This window comes from Lissotriton vulgaris, chromosome 12 (assembly GCF_964263255.1).
Source record: "Lissotriton vulgaris chromosome 12, aLisVul1.2, whole genome shotgun sequence".
NCBI lineage: Eukaryota > Metazoa > Chordata > Amphibia > Caudata > Salamandridae > Lissotriton > Lissotriton vulgaris.
The window spans coordinates 515,846,939-515,869,088 of record NC_141700.1 but is presented as its reverse complement, the minus strand read 5'-3'; the positions used below and the strand labels follow the sequence as shown (position 1 = coordinate 515,869,088).

Here is a 22,150-nt window from a genome sequence, read left to right as displayed (position 1 = left end):
TTGCAAAAGATAAAACTACTGGCATTGTAAATAACAAAGCTATTAATTTCGCTATTTTCAAAACAAGCACATAAATAAAAAATGTGTCCTTTACAATACCAATAGCTCAAACTTTCCTAATACGAGACCTATTGCATTGCTGTGCTTCTCTCCCCTGCTGCACTCTCCTGCTCTCTAGAGATGTGGCCTAACGACCAGAGCTGCCATCTAAGTCACGTAAATAAAATACATGTTGCATTCCAAATGCTATAGGTGTCACATTCGCGAAAATTATAACTATTGGCGTTGTAAATGACAAAGCTATCAATTTAGCTATTTTAAAAACAAACAAAAAAAAAAAATATTTGTCATTTACAAGACCAATAGCTCCAACTTTTCTAATGCGAGACCTATTGCATTTCCAATGCTTGTTCTATCATGGACACTGCGCACTTTATTTTCTTTTGTGAACACCTTCGCCCTATCCGCAAAAGGTTCATCAGGCCTCTTATCAAAGACAAGGGTTTCAGACAAGTTAAACCTGCCCCTTTGTATCTACAACTGTTGTCTAACGTTTGGGAGATTTTCAACATAGCAAACTTCCTGACAATAGCTATGAGCCTTAAAAGGAAAATCAAGTGGACCCATTGTACATAGCGGTGAATTTATGAATTGAGATCTAGCACTTTGTCTCCTTTTTAAATAAATTGTTTTTATTCTTTTTAATTAGTCTTTTTACATGACATTTGCAGATGTAACGAAATCCCTTACATATCTCGTTAGTGTATGCTTTTAAATATGATAATGTATTTTATGGATTTTATATTTGTATAATTCCTTTATTGTTTGTTATAGTGGTCTTGACTTTGATGTTTAGTATACTTTTATGGTTTTTGTTATGAACCGAATAAAGTACTTTTGACTGACTGAAAGCCTTTATTATTAGGGTGATCGCTCTAAGTAAATTTTGTAAGCTCTGACTGCACTACTGACAGTGGTTCCAGTATGAAAATGTGTACACGTTTTCAAAATTTAGCAATATGAGGCTATGTGTAACGCTCCCATAATGCTCTCTGATTTGATGCAAATATTTGCAGAAGCTTGAAAGCTAGATTGCCGATTCTTTACTTTCAAAATAAAATGTTCATAAAAAAATGAAAGCAGGAAAAAAGTAATTTTGCTAAACTACTATAAAATTTCAGGTACCATTTCTTTGCAACATCATTTAGTAACATATTGATGCATACTAGCATTTTCCTAAAATATTCATAATGGAAAAATCAGTGTAACCAGTTTCAATAAGATGGGAAACAAAAATAAACAAGCATTGGCAAAGGCAGTAGGTCTGAAATTGGTGGTCATCATTTTAATTTTGTCAATTTGTTAATGGTTATGGCATGGTTTTTGTAAAACCTTATTGGTGTGGGAGCTGCCAGGCCCTCACCATTATAGCAAACATTAGCAAAAGTTTAAAAAAATGTGGTCTCAAAAAGCACGCACTGCCACTGTAGTTACTTGGCACTGAACAAAACTACTTTGTACGCCGACATACTGCTTGAGAAAGAGCAGAATGCTGTCACTCACAATGAAGCCAGCGATACAGGGAGGGACAGAATTTTAAGAAATGCACAAGGTCAAGGTCAACGCCAGACCAAATTAGTAGCCCAATTATTAAAGAAAGTCTCAAAGATGCACCCATGGTATATGTCCTTGCATTCAGTACAGCTATATGGCTTTCATGAATTCTCAATAATTTACAGAAGTAGGACAAGAAATAGTACTCCTAGAAAATATGCATGAAATGCATTTTAGCATGAGCAAATATGCATGTTTAGATTTGCTCATGCGAAAATCTGAGTGTTTGCAAGTTCACTTTCCCTCCAACCACTTTTTTCCCACTCTGGAAGAAGGTTTACATCTGCCATTGTCAGGAGTACACATTTCTTAGCATTGGACAAGATTAGACAAGAGTTGTTGAAAATCCTTAAAACATGCAAGTTAGTAGTTTTGCACAGACTCAAAAGGGCATTATAACCCTGGAACTATTGTTTACCACTACTTTCAGCCCCAGTATGTCGGTCGCGGAAAGGTGGCAATATAAGGGGATTGCAAGTATTCAAACACTACTATGGTATGAGCCCTGGCATAATCGGGGAGGCCATATCAGAGTTCTTATATAATGAGATTGGTGCCATAATTTGGCGCCACACTACATGGCAACAAAGGGACAAATGTATTTTGTTACAGGACAAGTAGATTTATGAAGCAACCTGCCCCATGGATAAGTAGAAATGTTACTAAATTCCACACCCCTGTCTGGGGACCCACCTATGATTTAGAAAGAGGGGTGGCCATACCCATTTCCTTTGTCCAGTTTCGTGCCAGAGCAGGGGCTGTTAGCCCCTGAAACCGGTTTGAACTAGGCTATGCACAGGGACACCAAATGTGCCCCCAGTGCTGACTTCAAAGCACTCTTGGAGTGCACCCACCCAGCCCCAATACACTAAAGCCTCTCTGGGAGGTGGTGACACCTCCCTGTGACAGGAAACCTATTGTCAAAGCCTCCCCTGCCGGAGTTTCGTCCAGCAGCGGGAGGCCAGACTTGTGTCTGTGGCTGCAGCATCCATTTTGTGATGCCAGACTTGTGTCTGTGGCTGCAGCATCCATTTTGTGATGCCAGGGTTCTTTTAAACTGGTAGCGGTTGTACCGGTGTGTACATGTCTCTCACTCTAGAAGGGTGGAATCATACCCCCCCGTAAGCCCCGCCCCCCCTGGCCAGGACTGGCGGGGGGGGGGTATGATTCCAAAGTGTTTGACACCAAACCAGACATGTTTCCATGCAGCCATTCCAAAGTTAGCATTTACAGTGAGGTTATAATGCACTTAAGAGTATATGGTCTGGCAGCATCACAGAACAACACAAGAGAATAGATTCTGAAGGCTGAAGAGGGGCCCTGCTCCTGCATGGGCACCCTCTCACACAAATCCCAGCACCCTGCCTTCTGGATTGATAAGGCCTGACATAGGGGTGACTGATAGGTTTATGTGTGTAGTGATTTAGGGTAGATATAAGGAAACCTATCTAAGTAAGGGGTGCATACACCACCTTACACAGGCTGCAGTAGTAGACCTATGGTATCATTTTGGAAGGCTTCCCAGGGGTGGCATACATGCCTCAGCTCCTGGCAGGCCTCTGGGGTACCTATGCCCTTGGTACCTAAGGTACCATATACTGGGGACTCATAAGGGTACCCCAGTAACCAAATTGGAGTGCACCTAAAGTACATGGAATCATTTTAGAAGACAAAGCAGACATGCTGGGGCCCTGAATAGCAGGATTCCAGCCAAACTAAGTAAAAAACCATCAAAACACCCTGGAAAAAAAGTGGGGGCAACCATGTAGTCTGATTCCACCTTCCTGCAGTCGCTCCTTTCAAGTAGTGGCCATCAAACTATGGAACAGCCTACCATCTTCTATGAGACAGGTACAGGATCTCCTCAGCTTCAGAAGTCTTAAAACTTGGCTTTTCCAACACTAACGGAGTTGTAAAGGCAGGTTCAGTCAGTGCTGTGTTAAAAGGGTCTTTTAGCGCCGGGACACCCTTTAGAGTAGCTGTGCACTTTAAATACCCAGTAACATAACATATAGTGGTTCGCTTTGACAGGGATTGTGATTTTTATTTAAGGTGAGTTCTCATCCCCCCAAAACTAGTACTCCACTTTCTTACATGTTAAAAATCATTTGCAGCTCCGATCTGAACATTCTATTTGTTACATGTTATTTACGATATTTATCAAATTAAAGATCTATGTACTGAACATTATACCCATTAGGTGCAGTACCATTATTTTCTCAGAATTTGAGACAAATACACGCTAAGCACTTAAAATAAGGATTCCAAACATCTTCAGTATTATGGGGGCTGGTAGTAGGTGTAAACCACCCCTCTTTGCATGTCTACATGCATTCTGCAGGCACCCTGATCCTTGTAGACTTGGTAGGGATTTGGCGGGGTAAGTGTCTCAATTCCAGTAGAGAGTAGGGCAAGGTCTAGGATGGAAACAATGCCATTGGTTCACATTAAATGGCAATCAAAAAAGAAGTTCTGATGATCGGAATAGGGAGTGCCATATTTGAACTTGTAGTTGGTTACTGCCATTAGTGAAGAGGATGTAATCTGTTTTGGTTGTGTTGTTTTAAGTGAGATATTTTGCCATACTGAGATCCGTGAAATGGATAAAGATAATTGTGATGACAGTGTTTTCTAATTAACATATTGTATGCCAACACAGAAAATCTTTTGAGGGGACTATTTTGGGGAATAGCAAGTGACACTTGGATTTGGGACCTTTGAGAGGATGAAGGAGGTGTGACAGAGATGGAGGAAAAATAAGGGCCGCTTGTGTAGACTATGGTCATTATGTGAGGCAAGGCAAGCCATATGCGGGTAACCATCTGTGCATTTTGAGAGCAAAAGATATATAATTTTAAGGGAACACTTTTAAAGCGTATAAATAGTGTAAAACTCTCTTTTATTGGCTGTATTGCTGTGACAGCTTGCAAACCTACTCTTGCCAGCTTCTAGACTTTGTCAGCCAAGGATTCCTCACATCCTCCACAGACAGTCTGCATTTTCATTCAGTTTATTAGTAGCTTACAATGAACACACACACACATCATGATCAGTCTGTCTGGGGTTTACAAATGATTGAAACAGTCAGGAAGCTAGCTATCATTTAATCCATCTGCTGTGGAAATCTCTGTTCAGCCTTCAGTATCCAGGCTTGCGTTACCGTATCTATCTGGCAGGTTAATGCACCTACTGTAGTACTCACTGTGTAAATGACAGATTGCGGTTTTGAACCCATGTAATTTAGCTCAGTATGATTATGCACCAGCTGCAGAGATGTGTGTATCTATGTGTTACCTGCAGAATACTAGTTCAAACTCTGCGAGTGGATTAAATCTTTAGCCCTTGGAGCTGGATAACATGAACACCAACTCTATTGTAGAATAGTGGTTCTGCTACAAGCTTTTGTAAAGTCTTTACCAAAAATAAGTCCCACTACACTCACTGCCCATGTTCAACTTTACATATTGCTTAATGCAATGTGCTTTCAACGTATAGTGCCTCATGCCACCCAGCTTCCTCTTCATTGCTGATCATTGCCTGGTGGAATTGCTTTACCGGTCTTCCTCGTCAAGAACAGAAAGAAGCATTTCATTGTACCATTCATTCACTTTATTCTTGCAGTTTCCTAGAATGTGAACTTGGCCCAGGTCATGAACATTAAGAAAGCTTCACGAGAGGAGTAAAGATGAGGGTTCAAATACACACAAAAACAATAGACCAGAACTACAGTCTTGCACAAGCAATAGAAATTAAGGTTGAAATGTGGCACAGTCATTGGCCAGCGTGTTTTTGTTCCGAAATGGGAGGTTTTAAGTTCTTTTTTTAATAGATGGTAAAACCTGTAGAACCACTGACGAGCAATCAGTGCAGGAGAGATGTGGGAGATTTCTTGTAACCTGAGACAAAGTTGTCGGCCGCATGGAGCACAGCTCTGAGGGTAGGCAGGTGGAATTTCAAGAGACCGTCTAGAGGTGAGTTTCTGTAGTCTCGTCTGGAAAGGACCAGTGCCCGTACTGTGGACATTAGATCCTGGCCAGTGATGAACTGCCTAGTGTTCCAAAGTAGTCCTAGTGGGCGTCCTGCCTTACTGGTCACAATGCCGATAAGGCGAGGTAACAGGGTTGTCTAGCAAGACTGAGTTATTTGGCACTCTCCGCAACAGCCGGTTTGTAATGCAGTTAGGAACAAGAGCCAGTCCCTGTTTGGAGGGGGAGGTTGGAGTTTTTCGGAAAGATTAACTGGAATCCGTTTTAGCAGGGGTTCGTTTTAGGTGGTGGTTGTACATCCACTCTTGAATGATGGTTGAGAGCAGGTAGCAGTATTTCGGGGAAGAGGTGGCCAAGCCGCATAAAAGCGCCCCTTACAACAGAGTCTGTCATTGGGGATTAGCAGTTTCCCAGGATTAGAGGCTAGCGTCACGGTTGCCAAACCAATAGCAGGCCGCGGTACCCCCTTTCTCTTGTGCAGCACCCCTTTCTCCGGGCAGCACCCCCTTCCTGCCTGTCCCTTCCCAGCTCATCCGCAGGACTGAGTGAAAGCGGCAGGAGCAGCCCCCGGGGTCTCGGATTTCAAAGGCACTGAATGGGCATCCCCTGCGCCCTGCCTTTCCCACAGCCCCCGCCGGGTCACTCCCTCCGCGCGGTCCATGTGACAGAGCCCCAGCCCCCTCCCCCGCTGCCAGTCTGATCAGATTACTGCCTGCTGCACTGCCTGCCTCCACTGCCCCTGGTGTGAGGCTGCTGCAGCTGCATTGCACAGCATCCCTGGCCCCCTCCCCCAGCGCGGATCAGGATTTCCTACTCCCCCCTTAGTCCGCAGCATCTCATCCTCCCCGGGATCGCATCCAGCCCCCACGCCTGGCGCTCAGCCGTGCCCCCTTCCTCCCCAGCAGCGCCTGGGACTGCACGGGCGGCGCTGCTGCACACCCTGCGCTCGCCGAGGACTGCGCCCCCACTGCTCACCCTTCTCCATCAGCCTCCCCCCGGCACACATCGGCTTCCTCCTGTCTGCCACCGGAGAGCTAGGGGTCTGCTCAGCTCCCGTTCGTGGCGCACACCCACCCACCCACCCAGCTCCGGGGCGCTGGACTCTGCTGCGCCAATGCCGACTCCCGGGAGCAGCCAGGGCGCCCAGGACATGGCTCTGGGAGCCGGGATAAACCCTTGCATGGAACTGGGGGCAGCTATTTGGTGACAGAAAAGACTAGCACACGCCGCCTCTTCCACGGTCCATCCCAGACCCTCGGATATTCGGACCCCGGAGACCCAAAGCCTGCAGCCCGATGGACCAGTGACGGATTGTCCCTTGCTTCGACCCGCCGTGGATTGGGTTTTGATTTGCTCTTCCCTGTGGCTCCGTTTGCAGTCCCGGCATCTCTTCTCCCCCTCCGGATCTAATCTAGCGGACCATGGAGACCGTGGACAAGGAATGTGGGGCCCTGGGGGGTCTCTTCCAGGCCATCATCAACGACATGAAGGTAAGAGCCGAGGGGGCGTCGCTCGTGACCAGCAAACCATCTTCTTTCTATACAGCGTTCACCACGCGCAGAACTGCTTCTTGGCGCTTTAAACTCCCCCCACCCCCATTTAATCTGCCGGCGTTATAAAGCCCCCCCTCCTAGTCCTCCTTTAATCTGCCAGGACGGCGGGGGCTTTATTCCGCATTGCCTGGTGTGGCACGTTTGCCTGCGAGTGTGTTTGTGTTTTGGGAGCCCTGCATCCGTCTGGCGGGCTGTCATGTCCGTGCAGTGCGTGCTTGCAAGGCGCTGCACGCAGACGTGGCTTTCGTTGCATCTGCTGCAGACATGCCCCTTCAGCACCCCACTAATCACCCTACATGTTCACTGGAATATTTTATTCCCCACGAATGGCAATTCAGGGGCACTTCTGCTGAAATTCTGCCCTGAGAAAATACAAATATGTGGAAATCACACTAGAAAGACGCGAAATCTCTTAAAGTTTTAGTTTTTTAATATGGCATTATATGCAGTATGAGTCACGGCAGCTGCAGGACACATGCGAACAACACACTCGACAGACACGTCTCCCCTTGTCCCAGCAGCGCCTTTCAATTGCATATTGGCCATGAAGGGCTTTCCTGGGGGGGATGTATGCTTTCATTAAAGCGCTATATGCCACGAGCATGCATGGCGTCCTTGAGCCTCCGCGCAGACATAACGAATCCGGGATACTGTTATCGACCTGCTTTTGTCTATGCAGCAACTTCAATTTCATTTTTTAAAATATATTTTATTGCAGCTTTATATTAAACGCGCGTGACATAACCAAGCCGTGATTTGTGGGCAGTGCGCGTGAACGCTTTGTTTCATTTTTAGTTCAGAACCATGTCTTACAGCCGCGCTCAGAACCCTCTGCTGCCGGGATAGGTGCGTGACGTGGAGCGCACATACGTATGTGCTGGTTTATGTTTTGTCTGTTATTTTGTAAATGTGTAAAGCATCCCTCGAGGCTTTTGCAAGGCGCACTCTCTCCGTCTCTTCCCAGAGCGCCATCAGACAATGCTGTCATTGCCTGGGCTAGAAAAAAAAACATGAAACACTGGGGAGGAATGGGGTTAACTCTTTATCAGCCAGTGCCTAACGGTGCTCCTTACAACCTGCCATGAAACCATCACTGCAGAGGAGCCAAGCAGGCCTTCTATAGGTCTGGGCCTCTCAGAATAAAAAATACATGTTTTATTTGTTCAAGTTAGTTTCTACTAGACGAGAGGCAATGTCCCTCATACCTCTGAACAAAGGATACTTTAAACTAAAAATCAATGTTGGATCACAAGAGAGGATGACTGATGTCTTGTTGGAAAGCACCTGTACTAGCCAATGCATGAGGCACAGAAGCAGCCATTCATTTACAGAAAGAGCGCAGGCTGGGGGAGACGGGAGCCTGCTAAAGAGACCGCCTGGCTCAATTATTTGGTAGGCGTCACTGGGAGAGAGACAGAGCTTTTGTGAAAAGAATGTACAGAAACCTCTAAAAGATTGCATATTCATCCTTAACAGAACAACGGGGACACTGGGAAACAGCCTGCTGGGAAGGGACAGATGGGATCTAAAGACACACCAACACGTGGTTAGCTTTGGGTCTGCATTTTCTTAAAGATGGGAAAGAAGAGGTGCAAATCTGTTCTGCAGACAGACTGTGAGAGGAGCATCTCTCCTGGGGAATGCAGGGCTCAAGGCTGCAGGAAGAGCTACAGCTCTCTTCTGCAGACAGCCTTTGAGAGGTGCATCCCTCCTCAGGAATGCACGGCTCAGCGCCTCTGAGCTGGGGCTGCACTGCTGTGAGGAGCGTGTCCGCCGAGGACAGATGGGAAGACCTGCAGAGGCTCCTGTTTGCCATCAGTGACGGGTCAGGTCGGGGTGAAAGGGTTAATGTCAGCACTGAGCAACTGGCAACTCGCTCTGTCACTGGCCTGTCAGTATCGGCCCCTCCCCTTGAGCTCAGGGGGCGGGGCTCTCTCCTGGCTGGGGAGTGCATAGACCACGCGTAGGCCAGAGGGAGCACAGATGTTGTTGTGGTGGTGGCGGCAAGGGTGTGGCTATTGTCAGTACAGCCAGTGCAGTGGCACCAGGCTCGGGTGGTACCCTGCGCACCACAATTATAGCGGTTTCTTAATAACAAGTGCTAGCCAGGGGCTCATGGAGTATTTGTGACACGTTTAATGCCCGGGGCAGAACGCGGTCCCGATAAGCCCAAAGTCTATGAACTTCTGTGAGATATTATGCAACAAGGAATTTGCATGGGGTTTTGTTAAGCCCCAAGACCGATTCAAAGCACCCACAATGCGTGTACACGACAGTGTGGCTCCTTGAGTGTGTTTAGTCTGTAGTGTGTGAGGACGACGGAGTAGTAGGGAGGTGTTGCTTTTGGGACAGTGTGGCAACAGTAGGGGTTCTGGCTCCAACGCAGTAAGGCTGCGCCAATACAAGAATCAACAAAAAAATGCCAGTACTGCACTTCAATTCAATAGTTTCTGCTAATTGAGTAACAATCCTCAATTCGGAAAGACCAATCTTTTAGTCTGGTTTCTTATGAACATTTCTTTTTATTTTGGATTTTATTCCTTAAGTTTTTTTTATATTTTTGTTGGACCTTCTTTAAACAAAAATTATTTCACAAAAATAGAGACTTGAAAGGTATATACAAAAACATCCGATATATACAAAGACATCCAAAAAATATCACAACTCACATATAATGTATATCACTTTGCAAAATATTTAGTGGACACATTAAACATTCAAAGGACAACATTAAGTGCACTTAGAGACATGAACATACAAGACTGGACAAATTGACGACACATTAACAAATATAACCTGTTCAAAAACAAGTGTAAACGCCCTGTATTGAATAAAGTTTTTTGAGAACAGGTGCGGATACTAGTGATTAGTACAAGATTTGTTTGTGCATATTTTCATATAATAGACCATCTGATAATTCAATGTTTAAGTTGTAATCCTGGGGAGATTGGTCTATTTGAGAGAACGGAGGTAAAGAGAACAAGGGTCGACGCGTTTCGAATCCCTTATGTAGCAGGGATTCTCATCAGGACCGTGGAGATTCAATCTACAAAAATAAATAAAAAACATTCTGTCAGTCATACTCACAACACTCGACTTCAATCAGTCACACACACTCTCTCAGATCATACCTGTATTTATGATTCAGTGGTCGGTCTCCCAACAAAGTGACTACTCGTGTAGCTGTAATGTTAAGAATTCAATGGGCATAATTAGTGTTGGTTAGCCAGTAAAGCGGAAACAATGATGACGTTCGTTAATCTGGATACTTACATAGATAGGCGGTATGACCGCGTGGTCAGTTTATTGTTGTCAGTTTCTTCAAACAATTCTGTAATGAAGAAAAGAAGAAATGTCCTATTTACTTTGGCAATCCTGTGCTCAGTATTAAAATGGCTCGCATATGCTCATATTTCAAATGACGGGCTTAGTGGAGCAGGTGTATTCGAGCTCTTTAGTTTATTCGCACGCAGCACGCGTGATTTCTAGGTGAAGGGTGTGCGAATAAATGGAGTGGTTTGGCGTTCGGTAGCGTCCATTTATGTATGTTTAGGAAGGATGTAGAATTGCGCTCTGTAATTCGATGGCATGTCTATGCTCGTATTGAATAACGGATATCGTCAGGCGGCATTCCAAGTACACGGATGGGTTGAAGCTTATCGGCTGCGCGCTAGGGAAATCTTACCGGTATTAGTTTCTCAAGTCTCCTCCATACGCGTCCACGTCCATCACTGAGGCGCGTTTGTGATTATCCCGGTTGACCCGGTTGTATAAGTGATTGGAACCTGCTGCTAAGGCTTCTGGGAATCGTAGTTTTTCGGTTTTGAACATGTTGTGCTAATTGCAATGTTTGTTTAGGGGTATGCAAAAGTATGGTTTAGTCCGTTTTTGGTGGCAGATTATGCCGATTCCGTAGGTCTGGAGGTTTTTTTTAAAAAACCTTGACAGCTGTTGCTTAGCAACCTGTGTAAGTACATTGTAGATCGAATGTATGGTGATAGAAAGTATCATTGCTGTCCAATGCATCCATGAATTCTAACCACAGTAGATGTAGAATGGGGGGAGAGAGAAATCACCACTCTGTTCATAAGTTATAAAGTTCCGACATTTCGTTCAAGCCCTGAGTGGCCGAGTTGAATTTTAGGATCAGCATTGCTTCTCGTTGCTTTAGTTTGGTCTCTAGATCTCCGCTCTCTGGTCATGCTCTAACTTCGAAATGACGGTCCATCTGAAGTCGAGGTCTCCGTGTGACTCATCAATCCAATGTTGTACAAGGGGTGCTGTGGTGATTTTTTTCTTTATTCTTGATTTATGTTGAGAGATTCTCTGTCTGATTTCCTGATTTGTTTTCCCTATGTACAATTTGGGGCATGGACATAGGATGGCGTAGATCAAGTTTTTTGATTTGCAATTCGTAAAGGTGTTGTGTTTCCATGAGATTCCTTCATGTTGGAATACATTCCCCTCAATTGTGGAATTACAACACATGCATGTTCCGCACTTCTTATGTCCTGTAACTGGAGGTAAATTGACAAATTCACGTATTGTGGGGGTCTTCTTGACAGGGACGGCTGCCCTAATTACTTGGTTCGCAATGCTCTTATCTTTTTTGAAGGCAAAGAGTGGTTTGGCGTTCAACTGTATGTCAACATCCTTTATTAGATGCCAGTTCTGGTGGATGACCTTTTTGAGAAAGTTAGATGATGCCCCAAAGGTAGTGACACATACTGTGCGCTCGAGTTTTTTCTTTTCTTTCTTTCTCAGGAGTTCTTCTCGTGGTGTCCACCACGCGCGTTTGATTGCTTGTTTGACCAATTTAGATGGATATCCCCGGTCTAAAAGTCTCTCCATGAGCAAGTTTGCATGGTACATATACTCGTCTTTAAATGAACAATTTCGACGTATACGGAGAAATTGGCCTATTGGTAAATTTTCTTTCAGACTGCGCGGGTGGTTACTTGAGAAATGCAAGGATTTGTTGCGGTCAGTCTCTTTTCTGAAGAGGGTAGTCACCAACTGTCCATCTGTGCAATAAACTTCCACATCTAGAAAGGAAAGTCTTGTGGATGTGGAAGTTTATTGCACAGATGGACAGTTGGTGACTACCCTCTTCAGAAAAGAGACTGACCGCAACAAATCCTTGCATTTCTCAAGTAACCACCCGCGCAGTCTGAAAGAAAATTTACCAATAGGCCAATTTCTCCGTATACGTCGAAATTGTTCATTTAAAGACGATTATATGTACCATGCAAACTTGCTCATGGAGAGACTTTTAGACCGGGGATATCCATCTAAATTGGTCAAACAAGCAATCAAACGCGCGTGGTGGACACCACGAGAAGAACTCCTGAGAAAGAAAGAAAAGAAAAAACTCGAGCGCACAGTATGTGTCACTACCTTTGGGGCAGCATCTAACTTTCTCAAAAAGGTCATCCACCAGAACTGGCATCTAATAAAGGATGTTGACATACAGTTGAACGCCAAACCACTCTTTGCCTTCAAAAAAGATAAGAGCATTGCGAACCAAGTAATTAGGGCAGCCGTCCCTGTCAAGAAGACCCCCACAATACGTGAATTTGTCAATTTACCTCCAGTTACAGGACATCAGAAGTGCGGAACATGCATGTGTTGTAATTCCACAATTGAGGGGAATGTATTCCAACATGAAGGAATCTCATGGAAACACAACACCTTTACGAATTGCAAATCAAAAAACTTGATCTACGCCATCCTATGTCCATGCCCCAAATTGTACATAGGGAAAACAAATCAGGAAATCAGACAGAGAATCTCTCAACATAAATCAAGAATAAAGAAAAAAATCACCACAGCACCCCTTGTACAACATTGGATTGACGAGTCACACGGAGACCTCGACTTCAGATGGACCGTCATTTCGAAGTTAGAGCATGACCAGAGGGGCGGAGATCTAGAGACCAAACTAAAGCAACGAGAAGCAATGCTGATCCTAAAATTCAACTCGGCCACTCAGGGCTTGAACGAAATGTCGGAACTTTATAACTTATGAACAGAGTGGTGATTTCTCTCTCCCCCCATTCTACATCTACTGTGGTTAGAATTCATGGATGCATTGGACAGCAATGATACTTTCTATCACCATACATTCGATCTACAATGTACTTACACGGGTTGCTAAGCAACAGCTGTCAAGGTTTTTTTTTAAAAACCTCCAGACCTACGGAATCGGCATAATCTGCCACCAAAAACGGACTAAACCATACTTTTGCATACCCCTAAACAAACATTGCAATTAGCACATGTTCAAAACCGAAAAACTACGATTCCCAGAAGCCTTAGCAGCAGGTTCCAATCACTTATACAACCGGGTCAACCGGGATAATCACAAACGCGCCTCAGTGATGGACGTGGACGCGTATGGAGGAGACTTGAGAAACTAATACCGGTAAGATTTCCCTAGCGCGCAGCCGATAAGCTTCAACCCATCCGTGTACTTGGAATGCCGCCTGACGATATCCGTTATTCAATACGAGCATAGACATGCCATCGAATTACAGAGCGCAATTCTACATCCTTCCTAAACATACATAAATGGACGCTACCGAACGCCAAACCACTCCATTTATTCGCACACCCTTCACCTAGAAATCACGCGTGCTGCGTGCGAATAAACTAAAGAGCTCGAATACACCTGCTCCACTAAGCCCGTCATTTGAAATATGAGCATATGCGAGCCATTTTAATACGGAGCACAGGATTGCCAAAGTAAATAGGACATTTCTTCTTTTCTTCATTACAGAATTGTTTGAAGAAACTGACAACAATAAACTGACCACGCGGTCATACCGCCTATCTATGTAAGTACCCAGATTAACGAACGTCATCATTGTTTCCGCTTTACTGGCTAACCAACACTAATTATGCCCATTGAATTCTTAACATTACAGCTACACGAGTAGTCACTTTGTTGGGAGACCGACCACTGAATCATAAATACAGGTATGATCTGAGAGAGTGTGTGTGACTGATTGAAGTCGAGTGTTGTGAGTATGACTGACAGAATGTATTTTATTTATTTTTGTAGATTGAATCTCCACGGTCCTGATGAGAATCCCTGCTACATAAGGGATTCGAAACGCGTCGACCCTTGTTCTCTTTACCTCCGTTCTCTCAAATAGACCAATCTCCCCAGGATTACAACTTAAAAATTGAATTATCAGATGGTCTATTATATGAAAATATGCACAAACAAATCTTGTACTAATCACTAGTATCCGCACCTGTTCTCAAAAAACTTTATTCAATACAGGGCGTTTACACTTGTTTTTGAACAGGTTATATTTGTTAATGTGTCGTCAATTTGTCCAGTCTTGTATGTTCATGTCTCTAAGTGCACTTAATGTTGTCCTTTGAATGTTTAATGTGTCCACTAAATATTTTGCAAAGTGATATACATTATATGTGAGTTGTGATATTTTTTGGATGTCTTTGTATATATCGGATGTTTTTGTATATACCTTTCAAGTCTCTATTTTTGTGAAATAATTTTTGTTTAAAGAAGGTCCAACAAAAATATAAAAAAAACTTAAGGAATAAAATCCAAAATAAAAAGAAATGTTCATAAGAAACCAGACTAAAAGATTGGTCTTTCCGAATTGAGGATTGTTACTCAATTAGCAGAAACTATTGAATTGAAGTGCAGTACTGGCATTTTTTTGTTGATTCTTGCTTTTGGGACAGTGGCATTCGAGAAGCCAGTTTAGAGCGCACTGTTGTACTAAAGGGGGGGGGGGGGGGTAATTGCAGACATTGGTTTAAATTGAGCTGTCAGTCGGTGATGCCACTCGACTGTGCAGTGTGAAAGGGTAGACACACCCAACACACAACTGGAGATGTAATTTGTGATTAATTTATGAGTTACAATCATGACTTCCTCCTGTATACAGCACCTGTGATCTTTGGTAAATCTCCTTATGTCCGTTGACCCAAACTCCCTTCTCTACAAATAGGCCAACACAAGTGCCGAGAGCAGTGCAAACAACAGAATGTTTACATTTGCACATTGTATCCAGATGACCCCGTAGTACCACCCAGGACAGCATTTTCCATCAACAATCCAGGAAGTTGTAGTCTTCAAATTAACCAATTGGACATACCTAAAAAGAGTTCGGTTAAAAGAAGTCCAGGGCTGGCACCTGGTGTCCTTGACATCATGAAGCTGTCTGGTAGCCTTATATTCATTTAAGTAGAGCACACAAGTGGATTATCCTTTGCAGACACGTTCTTGTCTATAACCGGGGGGGGGGGGGGGGTAGGGGGGGCTTAGGGATGATGGACAAGACAGTCTGCCTTAGATTTTGGGAACAGAAGCTTCCTGTCAAGCTCCAAAAACACACCTGCACAATTTTAAAAGAGCACTTAGGCAGTCTCTATCTCCGGACTTTAAGTGGGATGAAAAAAAGAGTGGTGGTGGGGTTTCAAATAGGGCATGTCCATGCTTATCAGTTAGCAGTAGCAGATGAATGGGTAACAACAATGATTTTGTGAATAATTAGAATTTAAATTGTTCCACTTCTGAAAGTATGAGATTGAATTTAATGCTACTGAGGCCTGTGGAAAGGGTAGAGGTCTTTAGCGTTTCACAATCACTCATGTACTTCCCTTCACAGTTTACACCACTTTCCTCTGTAGCCTCTCTGCAAAACACACACTTTTTGTACCCACATCTTTCTGAAATCTTCCATCTGCATATTCCACAGCTCATCTCTTTCCTCTTCTGCATCCTCTTTTCATTCTCTCCAGCTGGAACTTTCTTGCCTCTTCTTCACTACCTCCATACACAGACAACACACTAACTAACGAATGCATTTTGATTTACTTTTGCACTGTAAATATTTTTACATTTGTGTACCTCCTTCAAAATGTTGCACAGAATCACAATTACAACTGGCATGTGGCTCCACTACTCTTTTCAGTCTGAAGAGAGTCCAAGGACAGGATTGGCAATATGAGAAATTCACACAACCTTTAGCTTCAACTACAGAGCTCACACCTGCTGCGTCATAAACACCCACCCACTAACTGCCTCACAAGAACACCTAAAAGCTACACAGAACACGATATTAAAGAGTAATGTACTGCGGGGGAAAAAAGAAAAACATCCTGGAAAAAGCAAATACTCTCGCCTGAACTAGAGGTGCTGTCTAGTAGTCCATTTTTTGTATACTGTTCTTAGCTTATCTTTAGTAGAATCATTGTATCTTATAGGTTTAATATTTTAAAACACGTCTTTTACATGTTATTGTGAATGATAGTAAATCCGTTGTTCTTCCCAGTAACGTTAAGGACAGGAACACATGGCCCGAAACAGGTCAGCTTCCAACTGGTGCAGGGTCTCGGACCCGGAGGGACCTACACCATTTAAAGCCCCGCTCTATCTCCAAAGTATTGTTTCCTCCTTTAAAAATATCTAGGCAACAACAAGGGGCAATGCTACATCTTTGTATATCACACTTAAAATCCATTACTGTATTACAGGAGTCAGAAAATGTGGCAGAACAAAGGTAACATAATAGAAATATAATACCAAAAGACAAGGAGTTGCACCCACTAAACAAGACACGTGACGGCCCTCCCTGGTAAGAGACTGAGGCTGCCTGGCAGAGAAGGGAGCAGCTCACGCCTATGATTATTGGCGCCGCCCTGTCCATGTAAAGTGGGATTCTAACATCAAAGAAAATATGTTGAGAGCCCACCTTTTAGGTGTGGGGTTGTTGCTCTCTGCCCATGGTGACAACAAAACGTACAGACGTGCGCCACAGATCTCTCTCAGTCTAGACAGACACTTACAGAAAGGAGATTTCCGAGCGAATACTAGTCCAAAAATCAAATCTCACATGTGTTTGTTTCATTCAGTAGAGCTGCAGGCCAAGATACACATAAATTACACGTTCCCCTCTCTGCTAACAGGGCTAAGTCGCAAAAGACACAGGTGTTACAAATTCGGACAGAAGACCTACCGCCCACTCCAGAACACTCGTCCTAAAAAAAGCCCGATTCAACAGTTTAAATCAGCCGAATGAGTTGCTAAGGGTCGTACCTCGAGTCAGCGCTCTAAACTTATCACTTGAAGGACAGACAGTTCCACCCTTTCCGATCTTCGAAAGATGCTGCACCATGGACTCTACAATTCAGCTGATTTACTAAGATGTCTTTTAATCGTTTAAACCGGGGAGAGATTATGGTTTGTGTCGTGCATTCATGCAAGCAATTTTCCACACTTTCGCTCTAAAAATGTTTTCCATCTATTTCTCTACCTTTGCCTCTCACTCTTTTTTTTTAACAAAGTCTTATTGACTATGCCTAACTAACGTTAACACGGCGGTGGTGTCTCCGCAACTGGATCCCCCTCCCTTTCACTCCAAGTAACAGCCCTCGCATCTATTCTGTAAATTACACAAACGCTGAACTTTGGAAGTCTGTGCTACAGACCTCCCTTTTGCACAAAAGTAGAGGCCCGAGCGTTCATTTGATAAACTTTGGACTTATACTAATATTTTACAAAAAAAAGAAACGCACCTCTCAAGACGTCCAGTCGGCTGCATTTCTCCTCTTGCACCTTTAACCTCTTTCTGCGCAGGCGCAGGCGTAATCCACGCGTACGACGTCACGTCTGAGGCTGACGTGACCGTCGGCCGCTGTCTTTCTTCAGTTCTGGCTGGAGTCTTGTGTCTCTGTCAATGTGTAGTAATATTTACATTTTTTTGTTGTATTTAGTAGAGCACGTAGCATGCGGACAAGATACAATTTTCATCAATTCCAACTTGCGAGACGCAACGATTATCAATGTAATGTTAGTGGGAAAAACGAGTAACCGTAAAATCGTTATGCAGTACAACAAACTATTTTTTAGTCTCAGACAGGGGCAGATTTACAAGCCCCTTGGCCTCATTTTTGTGACGCAGCGGCGGCGCAAAGCCAGCGCCATGCTTGTTTCCAGTCCAGGGAGGACCTGGCATGGCAGTTCGGGCCGGACTGTTCCCACTGGGAAGTGTCAAGACTGATTTGCATATGGCTGGGTTCAAACTGGAATGGCACGGGGTACAAAAAAATGATGGATTTAGGCCCAGATCTCTGTACTGGGGTGAATGTATGACATTGTTCTGCATTCTGTCCATCAATTGTTCTTTTTGCATTTGTCACCTCGAGTGGGACGGGTATGCCCACATTGGGTCCCGTGCTCTCCATGCCAGTGGAGTCAAGCTGTCTTGGTTGATGAGGGGTGAAACCCCGAAACCGGTCCTATGATGCTTGTTTCCAATCCAGGGATGACCTGGCAAGGTAGTTCGGGCTAGACTGTTCCCATTGAGCGCAGGGTCAAGACTGATTTGCATATGGCTGGGTTCAAACTGGAATGGCATGGGGAGAAAAAAACAAATGATAGATTTAGGCCCAGATCTCTCTACTGGGTGAATGTATGACATTGTTCTGCATTCTGTCCATCAATTGTTATTTTTGCACCTTTCTTGGTGTTAAGCTGGATGCTCTTATTCATATCGTAGTAGGATATGACTGGTGAAAGCTGTGGCAATTCGAATCAAGTGATGCATTCTTCATTGAGATTTCCAAGTAAGGGTGGCACCCCTCTGTTTATGATTGCGTGAATTCAGTGGTGACCACATACCCTGATAAGTGTTTGGAAAAGTAAGTGTTTTGAAAAGTAAGATGTCAAAATGTTTGGGTGGGCCTTCCTGAGTTTCAGGGTATATTGAAGCTCAGTGTTTTTGGACCTGTTTTGGTGTCATTAGGTGTAGTGTGACACCATGTAGAATGCCTGGTTATTAGGGTAAGAAATATTTTCTTTCCATTCCATTCCATAGATATCCAGCAGGGTCTGATCAGTTTGCAGGCAAGTTTGTGTTGGTGCAGGTTTAAGCTTCCATATCTAGAGTTTTTCGCTCCTTCCTTTCCCATGTGCCATGTTATGGCAACATTTTATGAGGAGCTTGGCGCTCTAGTTTTCTTTGGTGCAGTTTTTAATGTCAGCACAGGGATAAAAAGTCTGTTCGGTCCTGACTTTCATAAATTACACTATATGCTTTCAGTTGGTTCTGATAGTGGTTCTCTTAAGGAAGATGGTTGGTTTCCTTTTTGTTGTACTAGCCATTCTTTCAGATGGATCTGATAATAGTTCTCTTAATGAAGATGGTTGGTTTCCTTCTTGTTGTACTATCTTATCTGCTTGGTTTTATTTTGTAATGTGTCAGTTAAAGAGGGGTATGATCACTTTTTGCTTACCTATGATTTTTGTTGTTGTTCCCGGTTCAGTATTTCTTTGGTAATCCTGCGATGCCTCACGGATTTGCCCTCCGATATGTGTGTATGTGTGTGTGTATATATATATATATATATATATATATATATATATATATATATATATATATATATATATATATTTTTTTTTCTCGCAACTTTGCCGTATAACGCAGAAATCCACACGGACTCAACCCGTGCAGCTCTTACCTGGGAGAGGCATTCTGGGGCTTGTAGTCCCTACGAACTACAGGCAGTGAGCAGTAATTCATGAGGGGGTGTGGCGAATTCCAGCCAATGGAAATGCGGCAAGGACATTTCAAACGTCAAAAAAAGTCTCCAGAAATGTTTGTTGGCATCTGAGGAAGGCCGATGAGCGGCCAAAATGCATTATGCCTTTGCATCAAATTAAAAGCTTCCACCAGATTCCCCGCTGCGGCCTCTGCTTCTTTGCCTGTCGGAGGAGTTTGCTGCTATATATATATATATATATATATATATATATATAGATATATATATATATATCTTTTTGGCACATCGACCTAGCAACATCTGTGTCTTTGTCCTTCCGATGGCCCCTCTTGGGTGAGATACATAGTGGTTACGTGTAGGGTGAGGCCTCTTTTTGTATGGTCACATCCCAGGTTTTCTGACTGATGTTGCTGTTTTTTTGACTCAACCTCAGTGCCGGTGCCCTGATCCTAAAGTGAATTGCAAAATGGCTATACTCAATTGGAGATGGCTAACTTAGCTGTAAGTCCCTAGTACATGGTACCATGGAACCCAAGGCATGTAAGTTAGAGGGGTGCCCCAGGGCTCGCAACACTGATTGGAGGACTGGAGGTCCTCCAAGTAAAGCAAGTCCCCCAGTTCACCAGTACAGACTGGTAAAGCAGTGTGCACTGTGTTAGACCTGGCAACATTGGTGTGGGTTTCCCCTGTATTTTTGCCTTTGCCTCCTGTTATTTTGCTGTGTGTTTGATTTCGTTTTTGCTGGTCTAGGTGCTTTGGGCACTTTGCCACTGTTCTTGGTGCCAAAGTGCAAAGCTGCCACTTTGCTGCCTTTAAAACTCTTGTGCCTTCCCGGGGCACACATGGAGCCTGCTCCATGGGACAGCTTTCTGCCCGCCTGAAACAATGTGATAACGACTCCCAGGAAAGAGAACAATTAGGAATTGCAGGTCAAGGAAGTGTCACCTCCCTCCTGCAGGAAGCTACTAGGGTGTTTCGCCCCAAAAGGTCGGCTTCAAAGGTGAAGCTGCCTTTGAAGGGCAGATGTTTAACATCAGGGGAAGGGCTGCCCCATACTTAAGTTGGACAAATTGGCACAGTAAACGCAGAGGGGAAATCAGTTGCCAAACGGGCGTGTACCCCTGAGGTAGCCACAACCCCGGGGTGGACTAGTGAGGTCTGTGCTCCCAAAGTGGGGTCTTGCCATCTTGGGAGGGGGCAGAATGGTGCATCCTGGGATAGCCAGATGCCACACTCCATAGAAAGTGGCCACCAGGTGGGTGGGAGGAAGCTGGTAGCCCACTGGCTACCAACCGCCTCCCGCCTTGAGGGCACTTTTCGTGCATAAAGAGGGCACCCAGATCTCAGCTCTTGACTAAGTTGAAAGAAAGATCGAAGGAGGACTACCCTGCTGTACCGAGGGACCAGCAAAGAGAGGCTGCACTGCCGAAGACTGCATCTGGTAGCTAGAGAAGAGAAGGACTGAGCCATGCGTGTCATGCTCAAATGAGTTGTCTCCAGAGCCCTTTCAAGCCAAGAGACTTCAAGGGCTAGCCGACTGTCCTCTTGTTCGCAGCACAGGGACACAAGAGCAGAAGTAGCTTGCTGCGGCAAGATGGTAGCTTAAAGTCTTCGAACCGCTACCATACCTGCCGTGCAGCACCAAGGACCAAGAGCTGCAGCACAAAGTTGTACCCGAGTTAGCTGAATCCAAGAGTGCTGTCAGAGAGTTGCTGGGACCCTCAGAAGGAGAGTTATCGACTGGGGAAGGATTCACATGGGACTGCAACAGTTGGCAACTGGTAGACCACCTGTGACTCAACTTCCGCCAGACCAGAGAGGATGATGTGAGATGTCGACCCTGCAAACAGGACCCTCTCACCATCTTCAGGGACCAAGGAATCCCTGCAGAAAGATCCTTTCGACCGTGTTGCCTCCACAGCACCCTTTGAGCATCTTCGGCATCCTTCATCCCTTACATCAGGACCACTTGATGTACATGCAACAGCAGTCATATTTTCAATGACCCTTGATACCTAGGAAAGAACTTCTATAATAAGACTGCCCACGGTATCATGAATTACCATTTAAATGTCATCCTCAAATCTTATTTTGTATATTAATATAATTCAACCAAACTAAAGCTTTTCATGTACAATGTTGAGATACACAGGAGTGCCCCTCATAGGTAGCTGGAGAGCTACCAATAGCTCCCAAAATGCTCGTTGGAGAACCCTGATCTAGTCATTGCAAAGTCTTTTGCATCTGTTTATCAAGAAAACAGGATCCTAATACCGAGACACAGACACAGCTACTTCATAAGAAAAAATGTCAGACCGAGGCTTACTGAGTTGGCAAGGACCGAGCTGATTAGTGAAACATCACACAGATGTCAGTTTTGTCATCATCATCATCATCAAAATATTTTTATTCGGTATTCACAAAATACCATATATGTACATAAAAACAGCTAAA

General features: G+C 44.2%; 1 protein-coding gene across 7 annotated transcripts in view; it reads left to right on the top strand.

The window, feature by feature from the left end:
• The first annotated feature begins 6,478 nt into the window (after nt 1-6,478).
• Nucleotides 6,479-22,150, top strand: part of MTSS2 (MTSS I-BAR domain containing 2) — a 320,542-nt gene continuing 304,870 nt past the window's right edge. For 5 of the 7 annotated variants that reach the window (XM_086945291.1, XM_086945287.1, XM_086945289.1 and 2 more), the window contains exon 1: nt 6,521-7,090. In XM_086945291.1, coding sequence (XP_086801417.1) covers nt 7,022-7,090 — 69 coding nt within the window. In that variant the 5' untranslated portion in view covers nt 6,521-7,021. Of the gene's footprint in view, nt 7,091-22,150 lie in introns of all 7 variants that reach the window. The other 2 variants (XM_086945290.1, XM_086945292.1) reach the window with 2 other exon arrangements.